We start from the raw sequence: 16339 nt of genomic DNA, 5'->3' as shown, positions 1-16339 counted from the left end.
CGTCCCCACTGCACCCCTGGCCAGTGGGTGCCATAGAGCCTCAGGGATGGCCAGAGCCAGGCCAACAGGCAGAGGTGAGGAGGGCCCAGTCTCTGCCACAGGGCCAGGGTTGTGGGGCTGCAGACTGCTGACCCACTCCAGGTGCGCGCTTAGCAGGGCTTCTGAGCATGTCTAGGGGTGCAGCCGGGGGGCCCAGGGCACGCAGGTGGGAGGAGCAGCCTAGGTCCTGGGGAAGAACTCAAGGAGTTGGGGTCGGTGAGTCCAGAGCCGTCCAGGGCCCCTCGGTTCACGCGAATTGGCTGGAGGCTGAAAGCATCGTTCCCCCCGGCTGGGTGCGCTGGCCACAGGTCCTTCGCCTGCTCTGGCCTCCAGGCTTCAGAGGGCACTGCTGCATTCCGGGAGGGACTCGGCGTCAGCGTCCAGTGCTGGGTGGACGATGAGCAGATCTGGCTTCGCTGTCTTCACAGCCCGCAGCTCTTGCACAGACTGCCCACTCAGCTCCACGGAGGCCAGACTACAGCACATGCACAGGTCAGAGGGCATCCACTGGGGAAGAGGCTGGGGCTGGGGGCGCTGTGGGAGGTGGGGGCTATGGCCTAGGTTTGCTAAAGAGACGCCGTGACAGAGATGGTTGGCTAGGGTGGGGCAGGGGCAGGGGCTGGAGGTCTTTGAGGGGGGTAAGAGGATGTTGAAATCACTGGTCCAGACTGGCCATGGGCACCAGGCAGCAGAGGGACATTTGGTTGGGGAGGGTGGTCCAGGCCCAGGACTGGGGTGGGCTTCAGAGGAAGGGTCTCTAGGGGCTGGGCTCCCAGATGTTTGAGCCCTGTCACTTGGAGGGGGGGGTCTGGGGGCCTCCTCTTCAGGGTCTAGGGAAGCCCCCAGGCCCCCACCGTGCCCTGAAGGACCTGCCTCTACCTGAGGGTCTGCAGAACGGCACACAGGGCCGCTGCACCCTGGGGGTGGGGCCCTCTCCATCTGCCCGTCAGGCCAGGCTCACCTGAGCCTGTGCAGGCGGCACTGGGGCCAGGCCAGTCCCTGGCTCAGCACCCGCAGGCCGGCCTCGCTGAGGCTGATGTGATGGAGACTCAGCTCCGTCAGGGCAGGGGCTGCCTTCAGGGCCTCCGAGAGGTCTCGGCAGACGGCATCGGAGAGTTTGCCGTGGGACAGCCTGTGACCGAGAGGCACGCGCATCGTCCGCAGGCCCCCAGCTGCACAAACTCCCCGCTCCCCCTTCCCGGCCCAGGGTCTGCTCAGGAGACTCACGGCACCATGGAACCGTCCATCAGGCAGACCCTGGTTTACCTGGCGGCAGTACCTGGCGGCTGTGCTGTCTGCTCGGTTTGCCACCGCAAGCAGTGGCGGGCGGGCTGCTCGACTCAGCACGAATGCTGCTGGGACTGCCGGCCCACGTGTGTTCCCCTGTGTGGGCTCCTTCTGCTGCCTTGCAGATTGCCATGCCGTATCCCGCTCCCCACGCCAAACGTGTTTGCTGTGTGACCGTGCCGAGCTCACTGTGCCCCCCCCCAGTTCCGGTCACTTCTGACTCTGCTCACGTGGTGCAAGCTGATGGTGGCTGGAAAGCTTTTACGCTCGAGGCTCTGTAGGTGCCGAGCCTTAGAAATCTCACATCCACCCTGCAAGGTAGAATCTGCTGGCTCTGCTTCCAGGGGAGGGAACCACACGGCCTGGCCAGTCGGAGCCTCACAGGACATGTGGGCAGCCTGACCCCAGAGTCCGACCGTCGGCCACAGCACCCAGCACACAGAGGAATCCCAGTCCTGTCTTCCTTATCCCCTCCCCCGGGGGGGCTCCAGGCAAGCCAGGACCAGCCTTGTCCTCAGCCCTCCCCCCAGCCCCCTCAGCCCTTCCCCAGCCCCCTCAGCCCTCCCCCCAGCCCCCTCAGCCCTCCCCCCAGGCCTCTCCTCCTCTGTCCTGGGTCCCTTGGATGTCCTCCATGGGAGGGGCTGGGGCGTCACTCACGTCAGGCTGCTGAGGCCACACTGTTGGTCACTCATAGCCTTGCAGAGCGGATGGAGTGGGGAGGCTGGCAGTTGTTTTGCGGCGGCTCCAGAGCTGCTTGGAGAAGGAGCGAGAGGCCCGCTCACTCCTAGAAAGGACCCCTTCCCATCCGTGGTCCTGGGGTCCCAGAGCCGCCTCTGCCCTCGCCCCCAAGCCAGGCCAGTGCCCCTCTGTCCTCTTACTGCCTGTCCCCCAAACCCAGAGTGAGACACAGGTGAGGGTCTGTATGTCCCCAGGCCCAGGCCCTACCGATGTCCTGATGTTCACCTGGGCCAGGTGCTGGGCTGGAGCTAAACTCAGAGAAACTCCGGGAGGTGCAAGCGTCTGGTGGCAGACGGACATGGGGCAATGTCTTAGCATCAGGTGGTCAGTGGGACACTTTTGGGCCCATTGGGGAGCCAGGGCAGACTGTGAGAACAGGCAGCAGGTGCAAGGGCTCGAGGCGCAGAGGGCATGGAATATTCCAGAAAGTAGTCTAAGAAACCAGGGCTGGGCCAGAGGGCAAGGCCAGGCCTGAGGGGTTTGCTTGGTTGGGAACAGCTGAGGGTGGGCATGATGGGGACATCTGGGAAGTGGGATGGACAAAAACAGCCCCCAGGGACCCCATGTGGCCTGGACGGCACTCACCCCTGCAGCCGCTTCATCAGGCTTCGCTTCTTCTTCTTCCTCTCCTGTGCTGTTTCCAGCCCGAAGCTGACTAGCCGAAGTGCCTGGCCGGCTGGGCAGCAGCTCACACAGTAGCTCAGAACCGCCAGGTCCATGCGGCTGAAGCGCACTCGCTCCAGCACCAGCTCGGGGAGGCCCTGCAGGGCCTGGCGCACGAACGCCTCCTCCTGCGTCTCATACAGGCAGTAGAGCAGCTCCAGCGGGTAGCTGATGTCCTCGTTGTCATCGTCCTCCGGCTGTTCCCCGTCTTCTCGCGCCTCGCCCGGGCGGCCCTGGCCCTGGCCCTGGTCCTGCACCCAGTGCAGGGCGTCCTGCTTCACGCGCTCCGAGATGGCACAGCCGAAGTGGCGCTCCACGTCCCACGTGCGCTCTGCGCTCAGCAGCCCAAAGAGGAAGCGCGTGGTGAGCGCCAGGTCTCGGCGAAGCTCCGGGTCTGCGCGCAGCAGGGTCCCGACGCCTGCAGCCGTGGCCCCAGGGGACCCCTCGTCCTGCAGCAGGTAGGACAGCGCCGCGAAGAACTCCTGGAAGCTCAGGTCCGCGAAGTGGTAGGTGACCTCCGTGTCCAGCACGCCCGGCATCTCCTTTTTGCTGAGGAACAGGCTCTGGACGTGGGAGCCGCGGAGCTGCAGGCGCTCCAGGTCCTTGTCGGTGAAGCGCGCCCGGCGCTCGAGCGTGCCCTCGCGGGCCAGCCGGCACAACTTGCGGAGCTCCGCCTGCATCTGGGGCGCGTCGGCGCCGCTGAGCAGGCTGGTGGCGAAGAGCAGGTACACGGATGTGGTGGTCCTGAGAGCGTGAGCCGGGTCGCGGCCCAGGTCGAGCTGGCGGCGCAGCACGGTGCACACTATCCAGCACACGAAGGGCACGAAACAGAGCGCGAACAGCGTCTCGTTTTCCTTGGCCAGGCGGTAGGCGCGCGCAGCGCTCCGCTCGTCCCCGAAGTACCTGTAGAAATACTTCTTTCTGTCGCGGTCGCCAAAGCCGCACACCTCGGCGCACTGCGGCGAGCGCAGGCGGCCCTGCAGCCTGGCGGGGGCGGCGGCGCGCGCGGTCACCAGCAGGCGGGCCGGGGGCAGCAGCGCCTTGCTCAGCAGCCCGCCTAGCACGCGCGCGCCGCTCGCCGCCTCGAAGGGGTCCGTGCAGGGCGCGGCCTCGAGGCCGCCCGGGGGCGCGGGCAGCTCGTCCGCGCCGTCCAGGATGAAGAGCAGCCGCTGCGGCTGCGCCAGCATTTGCGGCAGCGGCGCGCCGCGGTCCGGGCACTGGTCCAGCATCAGGTCGGCCAGGCTGCGCTCGTCCGGGCGCCCCAGCAGCTCGCGGCACGGCACGAAAAAGGCGAAGTCCACCTGGCCCTGGTACAGCTTGCCGGCCGCCCAGTCGTACAGGATCTTTCTGGCCGCCATGGTTTTGCCGATGCCCGCCGGGCCCTGCAGCACCACGGTCAGCGGCCGCTGGCCCTCGTCGTCGCGGCCGAAGAGCCGGTTGAAGGTGCGGGTGTCCGAGCGCCGCGCGCGCCCTTCCTGCGACTCCTGCGCGGCCTCCGGCGCCGGGTCCCCGCGGGCCTCGGGCGCGATGAGCAGCTTGGTGAAGCGCCGATCCAGCCTCACGGAGCGCGCGTTCCGCTCCCTCACCTTGGCGTGCTGCCGCAGCACGTGCTCGCGGTGCTTCTTCGCGTACTCTGCGGCAGGCGGACGGGACGGGCACGGTCAGCCCTCGAGGGCACCTGCCGGTCTCCCCGCTCCCAGCCGTCGCGCTCGCTCTGCGCCCTGGGAGGCCCATGACCCGGGCCGGTCGGGGCCTCCCGCCTCCTGCCTCCCGCCCCAGGACCTACCGGCCAGGGAGAGCTGCGCTGAGGAGCTGGTGCCGAGCTCTGGAAGGGAAACCCGGATTGAGATCCCGCCGGGGGCGGGGGGCTGGCCTGGTCCAGGAGGTCGTGGGTAGCGCGCCCCCGGCAACGCAGACGCGGGAAGAGGGCGGCACACGACGCCCCGGCCCCGGCCCTCGCCCAGGCTGTGCGAACCTCCCCCCCCCCGCCCCCCCCCCCCGACCCCTGCACGTGCCCCGGGCTTACGCTGCAGCCGCTGCTCCTTGAGCCGCGCAGCCACGTCGCGCACATCCGCCCTCTTCAGGGTTGCGCGGGCCACGTCCAGCGCGGGCTCCGGGCCGTAGAAATGGACCAGCTGCTCGGCGAGCTCCAGGGCGTCCGCGAGCTCCAGGCGCCCCCACGGGATGCTGCGGCCGCCCGTGCGCGCGTCCCGCAGCTTGTGGCGGAAACGCTTCAGCTGCTCCTGGCTCAGGTCCTCCAGGGCTGCCAAGAGCAGCTCGCGGGCCACGGTGGCGCGGGGCTCCGAGCTGGGGGCGGGTGGGCGGCGTGGTCAGGGTGCTGCCCCGGGTGACCCCGGCGCTGCCGTGCTTCCAGGTGCCCATTGCAGGCAGGGGCTCGGTCCCAGACTCCCTTTTTCCCATCAGCTGTGTTGTGGGGTCATCCACGGTGGACAACGGATACCAATGACCTGTGGTGCTAGGGGCTGCCTCGGTCCCCAGGTCCTGCCTGCTTCCTCCACTCCAGGGCCAGGCAGGTCAAGTGCAGGAGAGGAGGCTCTGCCTGGCCTGGCCTTCGCCTGGGAGCCCCCGTCAGACTGTGGTCCTGGGCTCCTTGGACCAGGCAACAGCCAGGCTGTGGCAGGCATCTGTGGAGACCAGGCTGGGGTCTGGCACCAGGGTCTGCGCTATAGTGTTGGGGGGGTCCCTAGAATCCTGCCGCTGGGGTGGTGGGAGAAGGGTGCAAAGTCAGGAGCAAAGCCCCAGGGAGTCACCCACGAGGCCACCCAGGTCCAGGTGACCACTTAGGGAGCCAGCACTCACCTGGAGCAGGAGGCCCCTGGCTGGTCCATGGAGCCTTGTCCGTGGGTCTAACACTCAGGGGCAGAGGCCAGCGGCGGAGGGGTGACCCCTTCCCCAGGCTGAGTCCCCAGGGGTTGCTCAGCCAGGCCCATTCCTTGGCCCGGAGTGAGAGGACTCACAGGGGTGCATTCGCCGTTGGTGTGCTCTGCCCAGTGACCTCTGATCTCCTGCTGTGCTTGTATTCCTTGAACATTTCCCGGAAACTGTAGGTGTGGCATGGAGGCATGGCCATGAGCAGTAACTTTACCACAAGGTGGGCTGCACGGAGGAGGTGGCTGGTACAGAGCTGGGTTAAATTCTGCAGGCAGGGGGTGAGGGAGGGCTTCCAGGTGGAGGGAGCCAGAGCCTGTAGAGTTGGGGTGAGGGCGACACCACCTGTGCACCAGGAGCGGCTCTGGGCTTCTTGCGTCTCCCCTGAGCAGGTGGATGGACAGAGGTTTGGATGTGAGGCGTGCCCGTGGCCACACACGTGTGGGTCCCACCGCCTGTGGGAGTATGCACACATCTGCGTGACCACACTGAGGCTGTGTGTGTGTGGTCCGGTCAGTGCCCAGGAATCAGGCTCCACTCCTTGGAGCCCGTGAGGGTTCCCTCCCCCACTGGATGTAGTGAAACTGAGAGCCTGGGACACACGTTCCACTCGTGTCTGAGGGGCCCCAGGGCTGCAGACGGAGGCAGAGGCAGCGTGGACTGGGAGCCGAGCTGCACTGTTGCTGAGTGTGGAGCAGGGGCCGCAGACCTCAGGGCCCCAGGAAGGGGAGTGCCGCTGAGAAGCCAGGAGTGGGGCTGCTGGGATCACAGCCAAGCTGCTTCTGGCTCTCAGCCCAGTGAAACTGGTGCTGGACTTGGGACCCCCAGGCCCTGTTCCAGCACCCCGGGGAGCAGTCACAGCCACCCTCGCCTGCTGCCCCACCTGGCCACGGGTCACTGTGTACCCTGGGAGCCCTGGGAGACTCTGACACACAGCTCTCGCCCACCAGGAGGAAGGGGCCCAGAGGTGGGCGGGTGCCCGTTCTGTCTGAGACAGAGCAGAGCTTAGGCTACTAGGTGTGGGTCTTTTTTTTTTTTTAAGATTTTATTTATTTATTTGAAAGGTAGAGTTACAGACAGTGAGAGGCAGAGACAGAGAAAGGTCTTCCGTCCGTTGGTTCACTCCTCAACGGCTGCAATGGCCAGAATTGTGCCAATCCGAAGCCAGGAGTCAGGAGCTTCAGATGGGTCTCCCGTGGGTGCAGGGGCCCAAGGACCTGGGCCATCCTCTACTGCTTTCTCAGACCACAGCAGACAGCTGGGTTGGAAGAGGAGCAGCCAGGACCAGAACCAGCGCCCATATGGGATGCCGGCACCACAGGCAGAGGATTAACCCACTGCGCCATGGCGCCGGCCCCTAGGTGTGAGTCTTGTTCATGCACACTTGCCCCTCAGATCCACGGTGTGTGGTCAGCACCAGTCTCTCTATCGGAGTGGGGGCCCACAGGCTCGAGGGCGCACCGGCAGCACACATCAGGAGGTGGGGACTTTGTACTTTTTGAGGGACTTTCGGGAACAGGAACGAGCAGTTGTTATCACACAGCCTTGGGAGTCAGTAGGCCTTGGAAGCGGCCTCGCCCGGGTCAGGTCAGGTGAAGGGGATGAGGCTCAGGGTTCTGGGGACAAAGCCAGAGCAGCCCGTGGCCTGAGATGGGCAGCCAGCCTCAGCACGGGTGCTGGCCTTGGCTGCCTGGGGACAGCAACTGTGGGAGCACCTGGCTCCGGGGGGGGGGGGGGGAGAGCGGGCAGGTCCCGGTGCCCTCCTCGTGCTGGCCTTCAGCAGGCCGCGGTTCTGCAGAGGGAGCTTGGCAAGGCACAGCATCACCACGGGAACACATGGAGACACCAGGGTCAGTGTGGGGGCTCTGGCCCTGCCAGCGTGGATGGCAGCGCTGGACCCTTGGCCAGGGCCCCCTCCTGAAGACCCCACTGAGCCCACCCTAACGAGAGACTCTCCCCACAGCCACTCCTTCAGCACACAGGAGCCACACCTGCATTGTTCTGAAATGCACATTTGCATAATTCCTATAATTTCTTTTTAAAAATATAATTAATTTATTTGAAAGACAAATGCAGAGTTACGTAGAGAGAGGTCTTCCATCTGCTGGTTCACTCCCCAGATGGCCAGGCCAAAGCCAGGAGCCTGGAGTTCCCTCTGGATCTCCCATGTGGGTGCAGGGTCCCAGCAGTTGGTTCATCCTCTACTGCTTTTCCAGGTGCATTAGTGGAGAACTGGACTGGAAGTGGAGCAGCTGGGACTTGAACCAGTGCTCATATGGGAAGCTGGCATTGCAGGCAGCAGCTGAACCCACTGGACCACACCAGCCCCGTGTGAATTCTTGAAAAGGAGTTCTCCATGGTTGCTGTTTCCCGTTCTTCATCGTCAAGACAGAAAGTACAAAGGTTGGGAACACGGTGTTCTGAGCCAGGCGGGGATCAAATCCTGGCCCCTAGCCCAACAGTTGTGCGCCCTTGGACAAGTCTGTACCCCAGTTCTGTCCCTGTGGGGCGGGGGTGCAGAGGCACAAGGCACCTGCTGTTCTCGGAGCCGTTGCCTCTCACAGCTCCTGTGTGCTCCGGGCCACAAGAACACACCAACTTCATAAATCATCTTAATCTGTCTTGTTTTGGGGGCTGGCCCTGTGGCACCACAGGTTAAGCTGCCATCTGCAGTGCTAGCATTCCATATGGGCACCTGTTTGAGTCCCAGCTGCTCTACTTCTGATCCAGGTCTCTATTGGTGGCCTGGGAAAGCAGCAGAAGGTGGCCCAAGTGCTTGGGTCCCTGCACCCACGTGGGAGACCCAGAAGAAGCTCCTGGCTCCTGGCTTCAGACTGGCACAGCCCTGGCCCTTGCATCCATTTAGGGAGTGAACTAGCAGATGGAAGATTTCTGTCTCTCTGTAACTACCTTTGAAATAAATAAATCTTTTTTTTTTTTTTTGACAGGCAGAGTTAGACAGTGAGAGAGAGAGAGAGAGAGAGAGAGAAAGGTCTTCCTTCTGTTGGTTCACTCCCCAAATGGCTGCTATGGCCAGCGCGCTGCGCCGATCTGAAGCCAGGAATCAGGTGCTTCCTCCTGGTCTCCCATGCGGGTGCAGGGCCCAAGCACCTGGGCCATTCTCACTGCCCTCCCGGGCCACAGCAGAGAGCTGGAATGGAAGAGGTGCAACCAGGACAGAATCCGGCACCCCGACCGGGACTAGAACCCGGAGTACTGGTGCCACAGGCGGAGGATTAGCCTATTGAGTTGCGGCGCTGGCTAAATAAATAAATCTTTTTTTTTAAATTTATTAATTTTTTGACAGGCAGAGTGGACAGTGAGAGAGAGAGAGAGAGACAGAGAGAAAGGTCTTCCTTTTTGCCGTTGGTTCACCCTCCAATGGCCGCTGCGGCCAGCACATCGTGCTGATCCGAAGCCAGGAGCCAGGTGCTTCTCCTGGTCTCCCATGGGGTGCAGGGCCCAAGCACTTGGGCCATCCTCCACTGCCTTCCTGGGCCATGGCAGAGAGCTGGCCTGGAAGAGGGGCAACTGGGATAGAATCCGGCGCCCTGACCGGGACTAGAACCCGATGTGCCGGCACCACAAGGCGGAGGATTAGCCTGTTAAGCCATGGCGCCAGCCAATAAATAAATCTTTTAAAAACAACAGAAAAAGATAAGCTCTAAAAACAATCAAGCAAAACTGAATGTTGTAGAAGAAATTCTACTTTGGCCAGGAGTCACCTTCAGTTGTTTTAAGGATTTATTCAATTAGGAGCCAGGCTGTGGCGCAGGTGGCTAAGCCAGAGCCTGGGATGCTAGTGTCCCACGCTGGGTCCTCACTGCTTTGCTTCCAAGGCAGCTCCCTACTAGTGTTCCTGAAGCAAAAGATGGCCAAGCGCTTGGGCCCCGCTGCCCTCGGGGAGACCTGGATGCAGCTGCAGGCTCTTGGTTTCAGCCTGGCCCAGCCCCAGGTGTTGCAGCCATTTGGGGTGTGAACCAGTGCAGGAAGATCTCTCTCTGTCCCTCTCCCTGTCACTCTGCCTTTCAAAGAATCTGTTTTTTTTTTTTTTATTTTTTATTTATTTATTTTTATTTGACAGGTATAGACAGTGAGAGAGAGAGAGAGAGAGAAAGGTAAGAATCTGTTTTTAAAAGATTTATGTTGCTTGTTCACTGTCTCGCCTTCTCTCTGGGGCGTATTCCAGGGCCCGCTGTGGCTTGAGGGGGGGCACACTTGCATCAGGGCTGGAACAGCTGCTCCCTCGGGTGTGTGCGTGTGTGACTGCTCCTGGCTCAGCCACACCCTGCGGCCTCATCTAATAGCACCCTCCTCAGAGGCCCCCTGAGCCCCGCAGTCCTCTTAGGCTTCTGCCCTCCTAGTGCAAATAACGGAGGACAGGGTTGAGCTCCAGCATGGCTGTGGGTGCAAACCACAGGCAGTGAGGGCCGTGGCTCCGGGTCCCTTTCTGCCCAGGGCCCTCTGCCCCGACCCCGATGTCCAGGCCCACCTCACCCCAGCAGCCCTGGCTCTGCTTCCAGCACCAGTTGCTCTCCAGAGCCTGGGGGTGCGTGAGAGGCCCCACCGAGTGGCAGCCCCACCAGCTGCCCATCCCAAGCGTACTCTCCCTCCCTCCCTGCCCCAAGCCCCCCAGAGATCCCTCGGGGGCATGGCGAGAGGGAGCAGGGTGTTCAGTTCCCACCTCCCCGCACCCAGGGACACTCAGCACCAGGGGGCCCAGGCAGATGCTCAGCTTGGGGTGGAGCGAGGTTTCTATCAGTGGTGGCCAAGGTGGCCCGAGGAACCCCCCAACCCCAACAGGCCAGACCCTTCCCACGGGGCTCCCACTCTGGGCACAGCAGGCAGCTGAGAAGTCCACACCGGCTTAGAGGCAGCCCTGTGGTGCCAGGTGAGCCAGGTGGGCCAAGTGGGCCAGGGGAGGGGGAGGCAGACCACAGGGGCAGGAGTAGAAGGGTGTGGGGCTGGGGAGGGGGCCAGCTTCAGTCTGGGGAGACGAGGTGGTGCCGGCCGTACCGCTGGGTGGCTGTGCTGAACTGTGGCTGAGGAGCGGCTGAGTCGGTAACTTCATGTTCTGTGCGTTTCACCATACTTGAAACTCAGAAACAGAAAGTGGATGCACCCATAGTCTGGGTGTCCTCCTGCACGCCAAGGTCTCCGCCTGTGTCTGCAGGGCCGGCCCCACGCCAGGGAGCAGAGCCCACAAAGCCTCATGGGGCTAGGCCGGTGCCGCGGCTCACTAGGCTAATCCTCCGCTGGCGGTGCCGGCACCCCGTGTTCTAGTCCCAGTTGGGGTGCCGGATTCTGTCCCGGTCGCTCCTCTTCCTGTCCAGCTCTCTGCTGTGGCCCAGGAGTGCAGTGGAGGATGGTCCGGGTCCTTGGGCCCTGCACCCGCATGGGAGACCAGGAGAAGCACCTGGCTCCTGCCTTTGGATCAGTGTGGTGCGCCGGCCGCAGTGGCCATTGTGGGGTGAACCAACGGAAAAAGGAGGACCTCTCTCTCTCTCTCACTGTCCGTCAAAAAACAACAACAACAACAAAAAAAACCTCATGGGGCTTACCAGGAGCTGAGGCACTCGCTACCCTGTTGCCCAGGCCCGGCTCGCCCTCCTGCCAGTCTCCTGTGGCTCGGGGCCTCCTGTGGGTGAGTTCTCCTTCCAAAGGGCCCTGGGCGCACAGCCTTGTTCACAGACTCCTCGCTTGCCTCACCAAGGTAGAGGAGCCCAGGGCCTGACCCCTGCTCTGTCCAGGTGCAGGGGCCAGGATGCCCGTCCTGGGGTGCAGGAGCCTGGAGATCTCTGGTCCTGCAGGGTGGGAGTGTTCGTGTGGGAGGTGGTCCCAGGGCACTTGGTGGAGTCCCTTCAGATAAAGGGATGCAGGCACCAGACCCCTCCCCCCGTGCACATCACCTACCTGGGAAAGGCTCTGGAGCAGAGGACATACCCTGCGGAAACACCACAGTGACACCCGTGCTTAGACGGTGGACGGCCTCTAGTGTCCTGCCCACTGCTCCCTCGCAAGCACGTGGCGACGGTCACCCTCCCTGAGAGTGGACTGTGCCACGGTACACCCCTCAGCTCAGCCACGACACAGCTCAGCCATGACACAGCAGGAGCCACCGGCCTGCCCAGCCGTGAGCTCTGTCAGCCTCGCTCTGCTCACTCTCTCCTGTGCTGCCCGGCTGCCTCGGTCAGCTCCTGCTACGGTACGTGGAGCATCCGACAGGTCAGGAGTTCAGGAGGTCTACCTGGGCTCCCAGCTCGGAGGCTCCCAGTGGGGACTGGGCGGCCGGGTGGGGCTGGTGCTGTGGGAGCAACTGTGTGGCAGAGAGGACGCGGGGGGGGGGGGGGGCGTGCACCTCCTCTTCTCTCTGTGTGGTCTCTTCCGAAGTTCAGGACCCAACCCCCGAAGGCCCCACCCTCAGACACCACGAATCCACCCGCGGTTAACACAGGACTTTGGGGTTCAAGTGTCTGCTCCATGAGTGACTACACTGGGCGGGGCCTGGGCAGGGAGGAGGAGCCGCATCTGAGCACCAGCAGAGGGCAGCGTTCACGGGACCTGACTGGAGCTGGGGGAGGAGCGGGTTTCACAGGGAGCTCAGGGGCGGGTCTGGACACCGGAGTCTGAGAAGCTACTTCCTGGTAGCACTGGGCAGGGGCTGCTCTCCCACTCCTGCGGGAGCTGGGTTGGCTGGGACCACCTCCTAGCAGGAGGACTCCAGGAGGTCACAGCCGAGGGGCAGGTCACATGAAACGATGCTTTGGCCCATGGCCCCCTCTCCCTGGGCCCCCAGTGACCCCCCTGCACTGTCCCCTGCTCCCCACGCCCAGGCTCAGACTCGCTGGCAATGCCTACCAGCACCGAGGCTGCCCGGAGTCCTCTTGCTTCATGGTCCTCACTTGGCAAAACCCTAACCAGCACCACACTGGCTGGTGCTGCCGGCCGTGGGTCCCCCGTGCGGCCTAGCAATGGCACAGGTGCCCCACGAGTTTCCACTCCACTCTTCCTCGGTTTCTGTGTCTCCTCCCCCATTGCTTACCCTGGAGCATCCCAGCAAGCCAGCTCCGACCAGTCCCGCTGACCGGTGATGCTGACCCCTCCAGCCGGGTCTGCTGCTCCACTGCCTCCTCCACACCTCTCCTCGCTGGGCCTCGGCCCTGCCCCCTGCCTCCCCGGCTCTGCTCAGGCTCTGAGATTGAGTGTCTACCCAAATCCCCAGCCTCTCTCAAATGCAGATTCCAAAAGCCAGCTGTGGTTTCTCTCCCCAAAGCGGTTCCCCCTCGGCTTTCTCCACCTCACGCTGGAAAGTCGAGGCTTTCAGTGGCCTGGACCGAGACCTCGTGGTGGCCTTGGACGTCCCTCCTGGCCTGCCTCCGAGCTGCTCTTCGTGATGTTTCTTTGGCTCCATTGCAGGGATATCTCTGGCGGTGCCTATTCCAGAAACTTGCTCAGGCAAAGGGCAGGATGGGAGTGGGATTTATGTAAGGAGTGAGGGGTTCACGCCTGGAGGAGAGATGCTTGGGGAAGTTTCCGTGGCCCCTCCACGTGGTGCTCGGGACACAAGTGCACTTCACAGTGCCCTCCTGGTGCTGGTGGAGGCCAAGGTGCATCATGGGAAAGTGGCTGCGCTGTGTTGGCCTGCAGGGGTGGAGCCAGGGTGCAGGGCCAGGGAACGAAACAGGAGAATCTTCCAGCACGTTTCTTCCCTGGCTGACCCCTTGCCTCGCCCCACGTTCCCCCCGAGACTTTTCTTTTTGACAAGCAGAGTGGACAGTGAGAGAGAGACAGAGAGAAAGGTCTTCCTTTTGCCGTTGGTTCACCCTCCAATGGTCGCCGCGGTAGCGTGCTGCGGCTGGCGCACCGTGCTGTTCCGATGGCAGGAGCCAGGTGCTTATCCTGGTCTCCCATGGGGTGCAGGGCCCAAGCACTTGGGCCATCCTCCACTGCACTCCCTGGCCACAGCAGAGAGCTGGCCTGGAAGAGGGGCAACTGGGACAGAATCCGGCGCCCCAACCGGGACTAGAACCCGGTGTGCCGGCGCCGCAAGGCGGAGGATTAGCCTAGTGAGCCGTGGCGCCGGCCCCCACCCCCCGAGACTTTTCTAAGATTCACTTATTTATTTGAAAGTCAGAACTCCAGAGACAGAGATCTTCCATCTGCTGGTTCACTCCCCAAATGACCACAACTGCCAAGGCTATGCCGGGCCGAAACCAGGAGCCAAGAGCTTCACCTGGGTCTCCCACGTGGGTGGCAGGGCCCAGGCACTTGGGCCACTTCTGCTGCCCTCCCAGGTGTATCAGCAGGGGACTAGGTCGGAAGTGGAGCAGCCAGGACTTGGACCTTTGCCCATATGGTATGGGATCCTGGCACTGCAGGCCAGGGCTTTAACTCACTGTGCCACAGCACCAGCCCCAATAAATAAATCCTTTAAGAAGGAAAGGAAGGAAGAAGGAAAAAGAGGGCCAGACATAGTCGATGCCGAGTGTGAGACGCCAAAGGCAAACCACGTGTTCCACCGAGCCTCATCTTGGCGTTCACAGGATTTAGGCTACAGCTGTGACAGTGAGGGGATCGAGGGCTGAGACTTCTACCAGGGCGTGCACAACATCCTGGATAAAATGCCAGGGCTGCCTGTCGCGACCCCCGTCATTTCACAGCTGCCCTTTACAGAGTGGCCATAGGAGAGGCCGTCCTGCAGCACTCACGCAGTGCCCGACAGAGCTCTGCAGAGAAGGGGAACCAAGGGGTGGTGGGGCTGAGAGAGGATAGAGACAGGTACACGATAGCGTGGCTAAGTAGGTACCAGGGAGAGCAGCCGGGACAGGAACCGGTGCCCAGACGGGGTGCCGGCATTGCTGGCATCAGCTCTACCTGCTACGCCACAACACTGCACCCCCACCCCTCCCCACCCGGCCCCCAGCCTGAGTCCCCCCCCTTTGTGTTTTACTCTGCGTGGGCGGCGGGGGGAGGAAGGCCTGCTTTCTGCTGAGTCAGGGCGCTGCCCCCTGCTTGCTGGTGCAGGGGGTCCTTCTCAAGGGCTGCAGGGTCATCACCCCCCTCGGCGACCATCATCTCTGTGAGAAGCTGCCGGATTCTGAGACAAAGTTGACAGTGAAGATGGATGTAACTGGAGACAGATCAAGGACGAGAACCCCTGACACGGGGAACGCATCTCATGCTGCTTCACGCGTGGTGGGAGCTGCTGGTTTTCTTGCCAGCACTGTACAGTCTTTTAGCTTGAGTAGGAATCTTTGTGGTATCTTCTGTGAGCGCTGGTCCCAAGCAGATGTAACGAATTCCTTAGTCCCTGCGCCTGGTCCACTTGCTAGATGTTCTAGGAGCATTTCAGATACAGTGTCCACAGATGGGCTGGCGTGTCCCAGCTGCTCCACTTCCAATCCAGTTCCTGCTAATGCACTCGGAGAGGGGGTGGAAGATGGCCCAAGTGCCTGGGTCCCTGCCGTCCAGGTGGGAGACCTGGATGGAGTTCCAGGCTGTTGGCTTCCTGGCTGTTGTGGCCATTTGGGGAGTAGACCAGTGAATGGAAGATTCTCTCTCTTAAAAAACAACAACAACCAAAAACAAAAACTACCAGTAAACCAGCAGTGTGTCTTAAATACAAAGACCATAGACCTGGTAGCTGTTAGGATCTGGCCAGTAGTTGGAACTGAGCTGCCCAAGGCAACTAAGAGATTCCTGAACTCAACCTCATGATGCAGCAGGATTTTCTGCTATTCCGGTGGAAGAACTCACGAGAAAATTTTCCTGCCAATAGCAGTTTCCTGAGGCAATCAGAAGAGGTAGGTAAAACATTCACTACAAAGTGCAGTAGCTAAGGGCTGGAGTCTTGCCACAGTAGGTTAAGTCGCTTCCTACAGTGCCGGCATCCCACATGGGCGCCGGTTTGAGTCTTGGATGCTCCACTTCCGATCCAGCTCCCTGCTATGGCCTGGGAAGCAGTGGAAGATGGGCCAGGTGCTTGGGCCCCTGCACCCACGTGGGAGACCTGGAAGAAGCTTCCAGCTCTTGGCTTCAGACAGGCCCAGCTCTGGCTGTTGTGGCCATTTGGGAAGTGAAGCAGCAGATGGAAGACTTTATCTCTCTCTCTCTCTCTCTCCTTCTCTCTCTCTCTCTCTGTATTTCTGACTTTCAAATAAATACATAAAAAATCTTTTAAAAAGAAAGTCACCAGGGCTCCAGGCATGAGGTGTTTCTCTGGGCTGAGGGAGGCCCTGGAGTTCCCAGGCCTTTGGTTGTCGGAGAAGACCATGAAGGATTCGGACACCGGCCCTCCCCTTGGAGCTGCGGCGATCCTGTTCCCAATGGCGCTTTTACACTGAGGGCTGGTGGGCTTCTCTGGAGGGAGCCACTGGAGAAGCAGCATGGGCTTGAGCTTCCACCCAGACGCCGCTCCTCCTCGGCGTGCAACAAGTGGGTGAGACAGGTGTGGGGCAGCCCCGGTCAAGCCCAGGGCCAGAATTCGGGCCTGAGCTTCTCGGGGAACTTGGTGGGCTCCCATGTCCTACTACCTTCTTCCTGGAGGAAGCGCTCTCACTCAGTGTCACAGCAGCTCCACTGCCACCTCTCTCAGGGACAGAGCTGACTGGCCTCAGCCTGCAGGGGCCTCACTGTCCACTGTGAGTGACCCTGGCAGGGCTGCCCCCTGGTGGAGGGGAGGCCTTGGGCTAGCAGGAGGTTCCGAGCTGCGGAGGACCCAGCA

The 16339-nt window shown here is 62.2% G+C and overlaps 1 protein-coding gene across 1 annotated transcript; it reads right to left on the bottom strand.

Annotated features, from left to right (window-relative positions):
• Positions 1–251: 251 nt before the first annotated feature.
• Positions 252–5576, bottom strand: NLRP6 (NLR family pyrin domain containing 6). Its single transcript, XM_062197690.1, has 7 exons — positions 5548–5576; positions 4754–5034; positions 4514–4552; positions 2650–4360; positions 1984–2079; positions 1001–1171; positions 252–514 (listed from the first exon to the last, which is right to left on the bottom strand). Exons 1-7 carry the CDS (start codon positions 5574–5576, stop codon positions 376–378), a joined length of 2466 nt encoding a protein of 821 aa, XP_062053674.1. The 3' UTR covers positions 252–375.
• Between the last annotated feature and the right edge of the window lie 10763 nt (positions 5577–16339).

The sequence above is a fragment of the Lepus europaeus genome, chromosome 7, assembly GCF_033115175.1.
Source record: "Lepus europaeus isolate LE1 chromosome 7, mLepTim1.pri, whole genome shotgun sequence".
NCBI lineage: Eukaryota > Metazoa > Chordata > Mammalia > Lagomorpha > Leporidae > Lepus > Lepus europaeus.
This window is presented reverse-complemented; position numbering and strand designations above follow the sequence as displayed.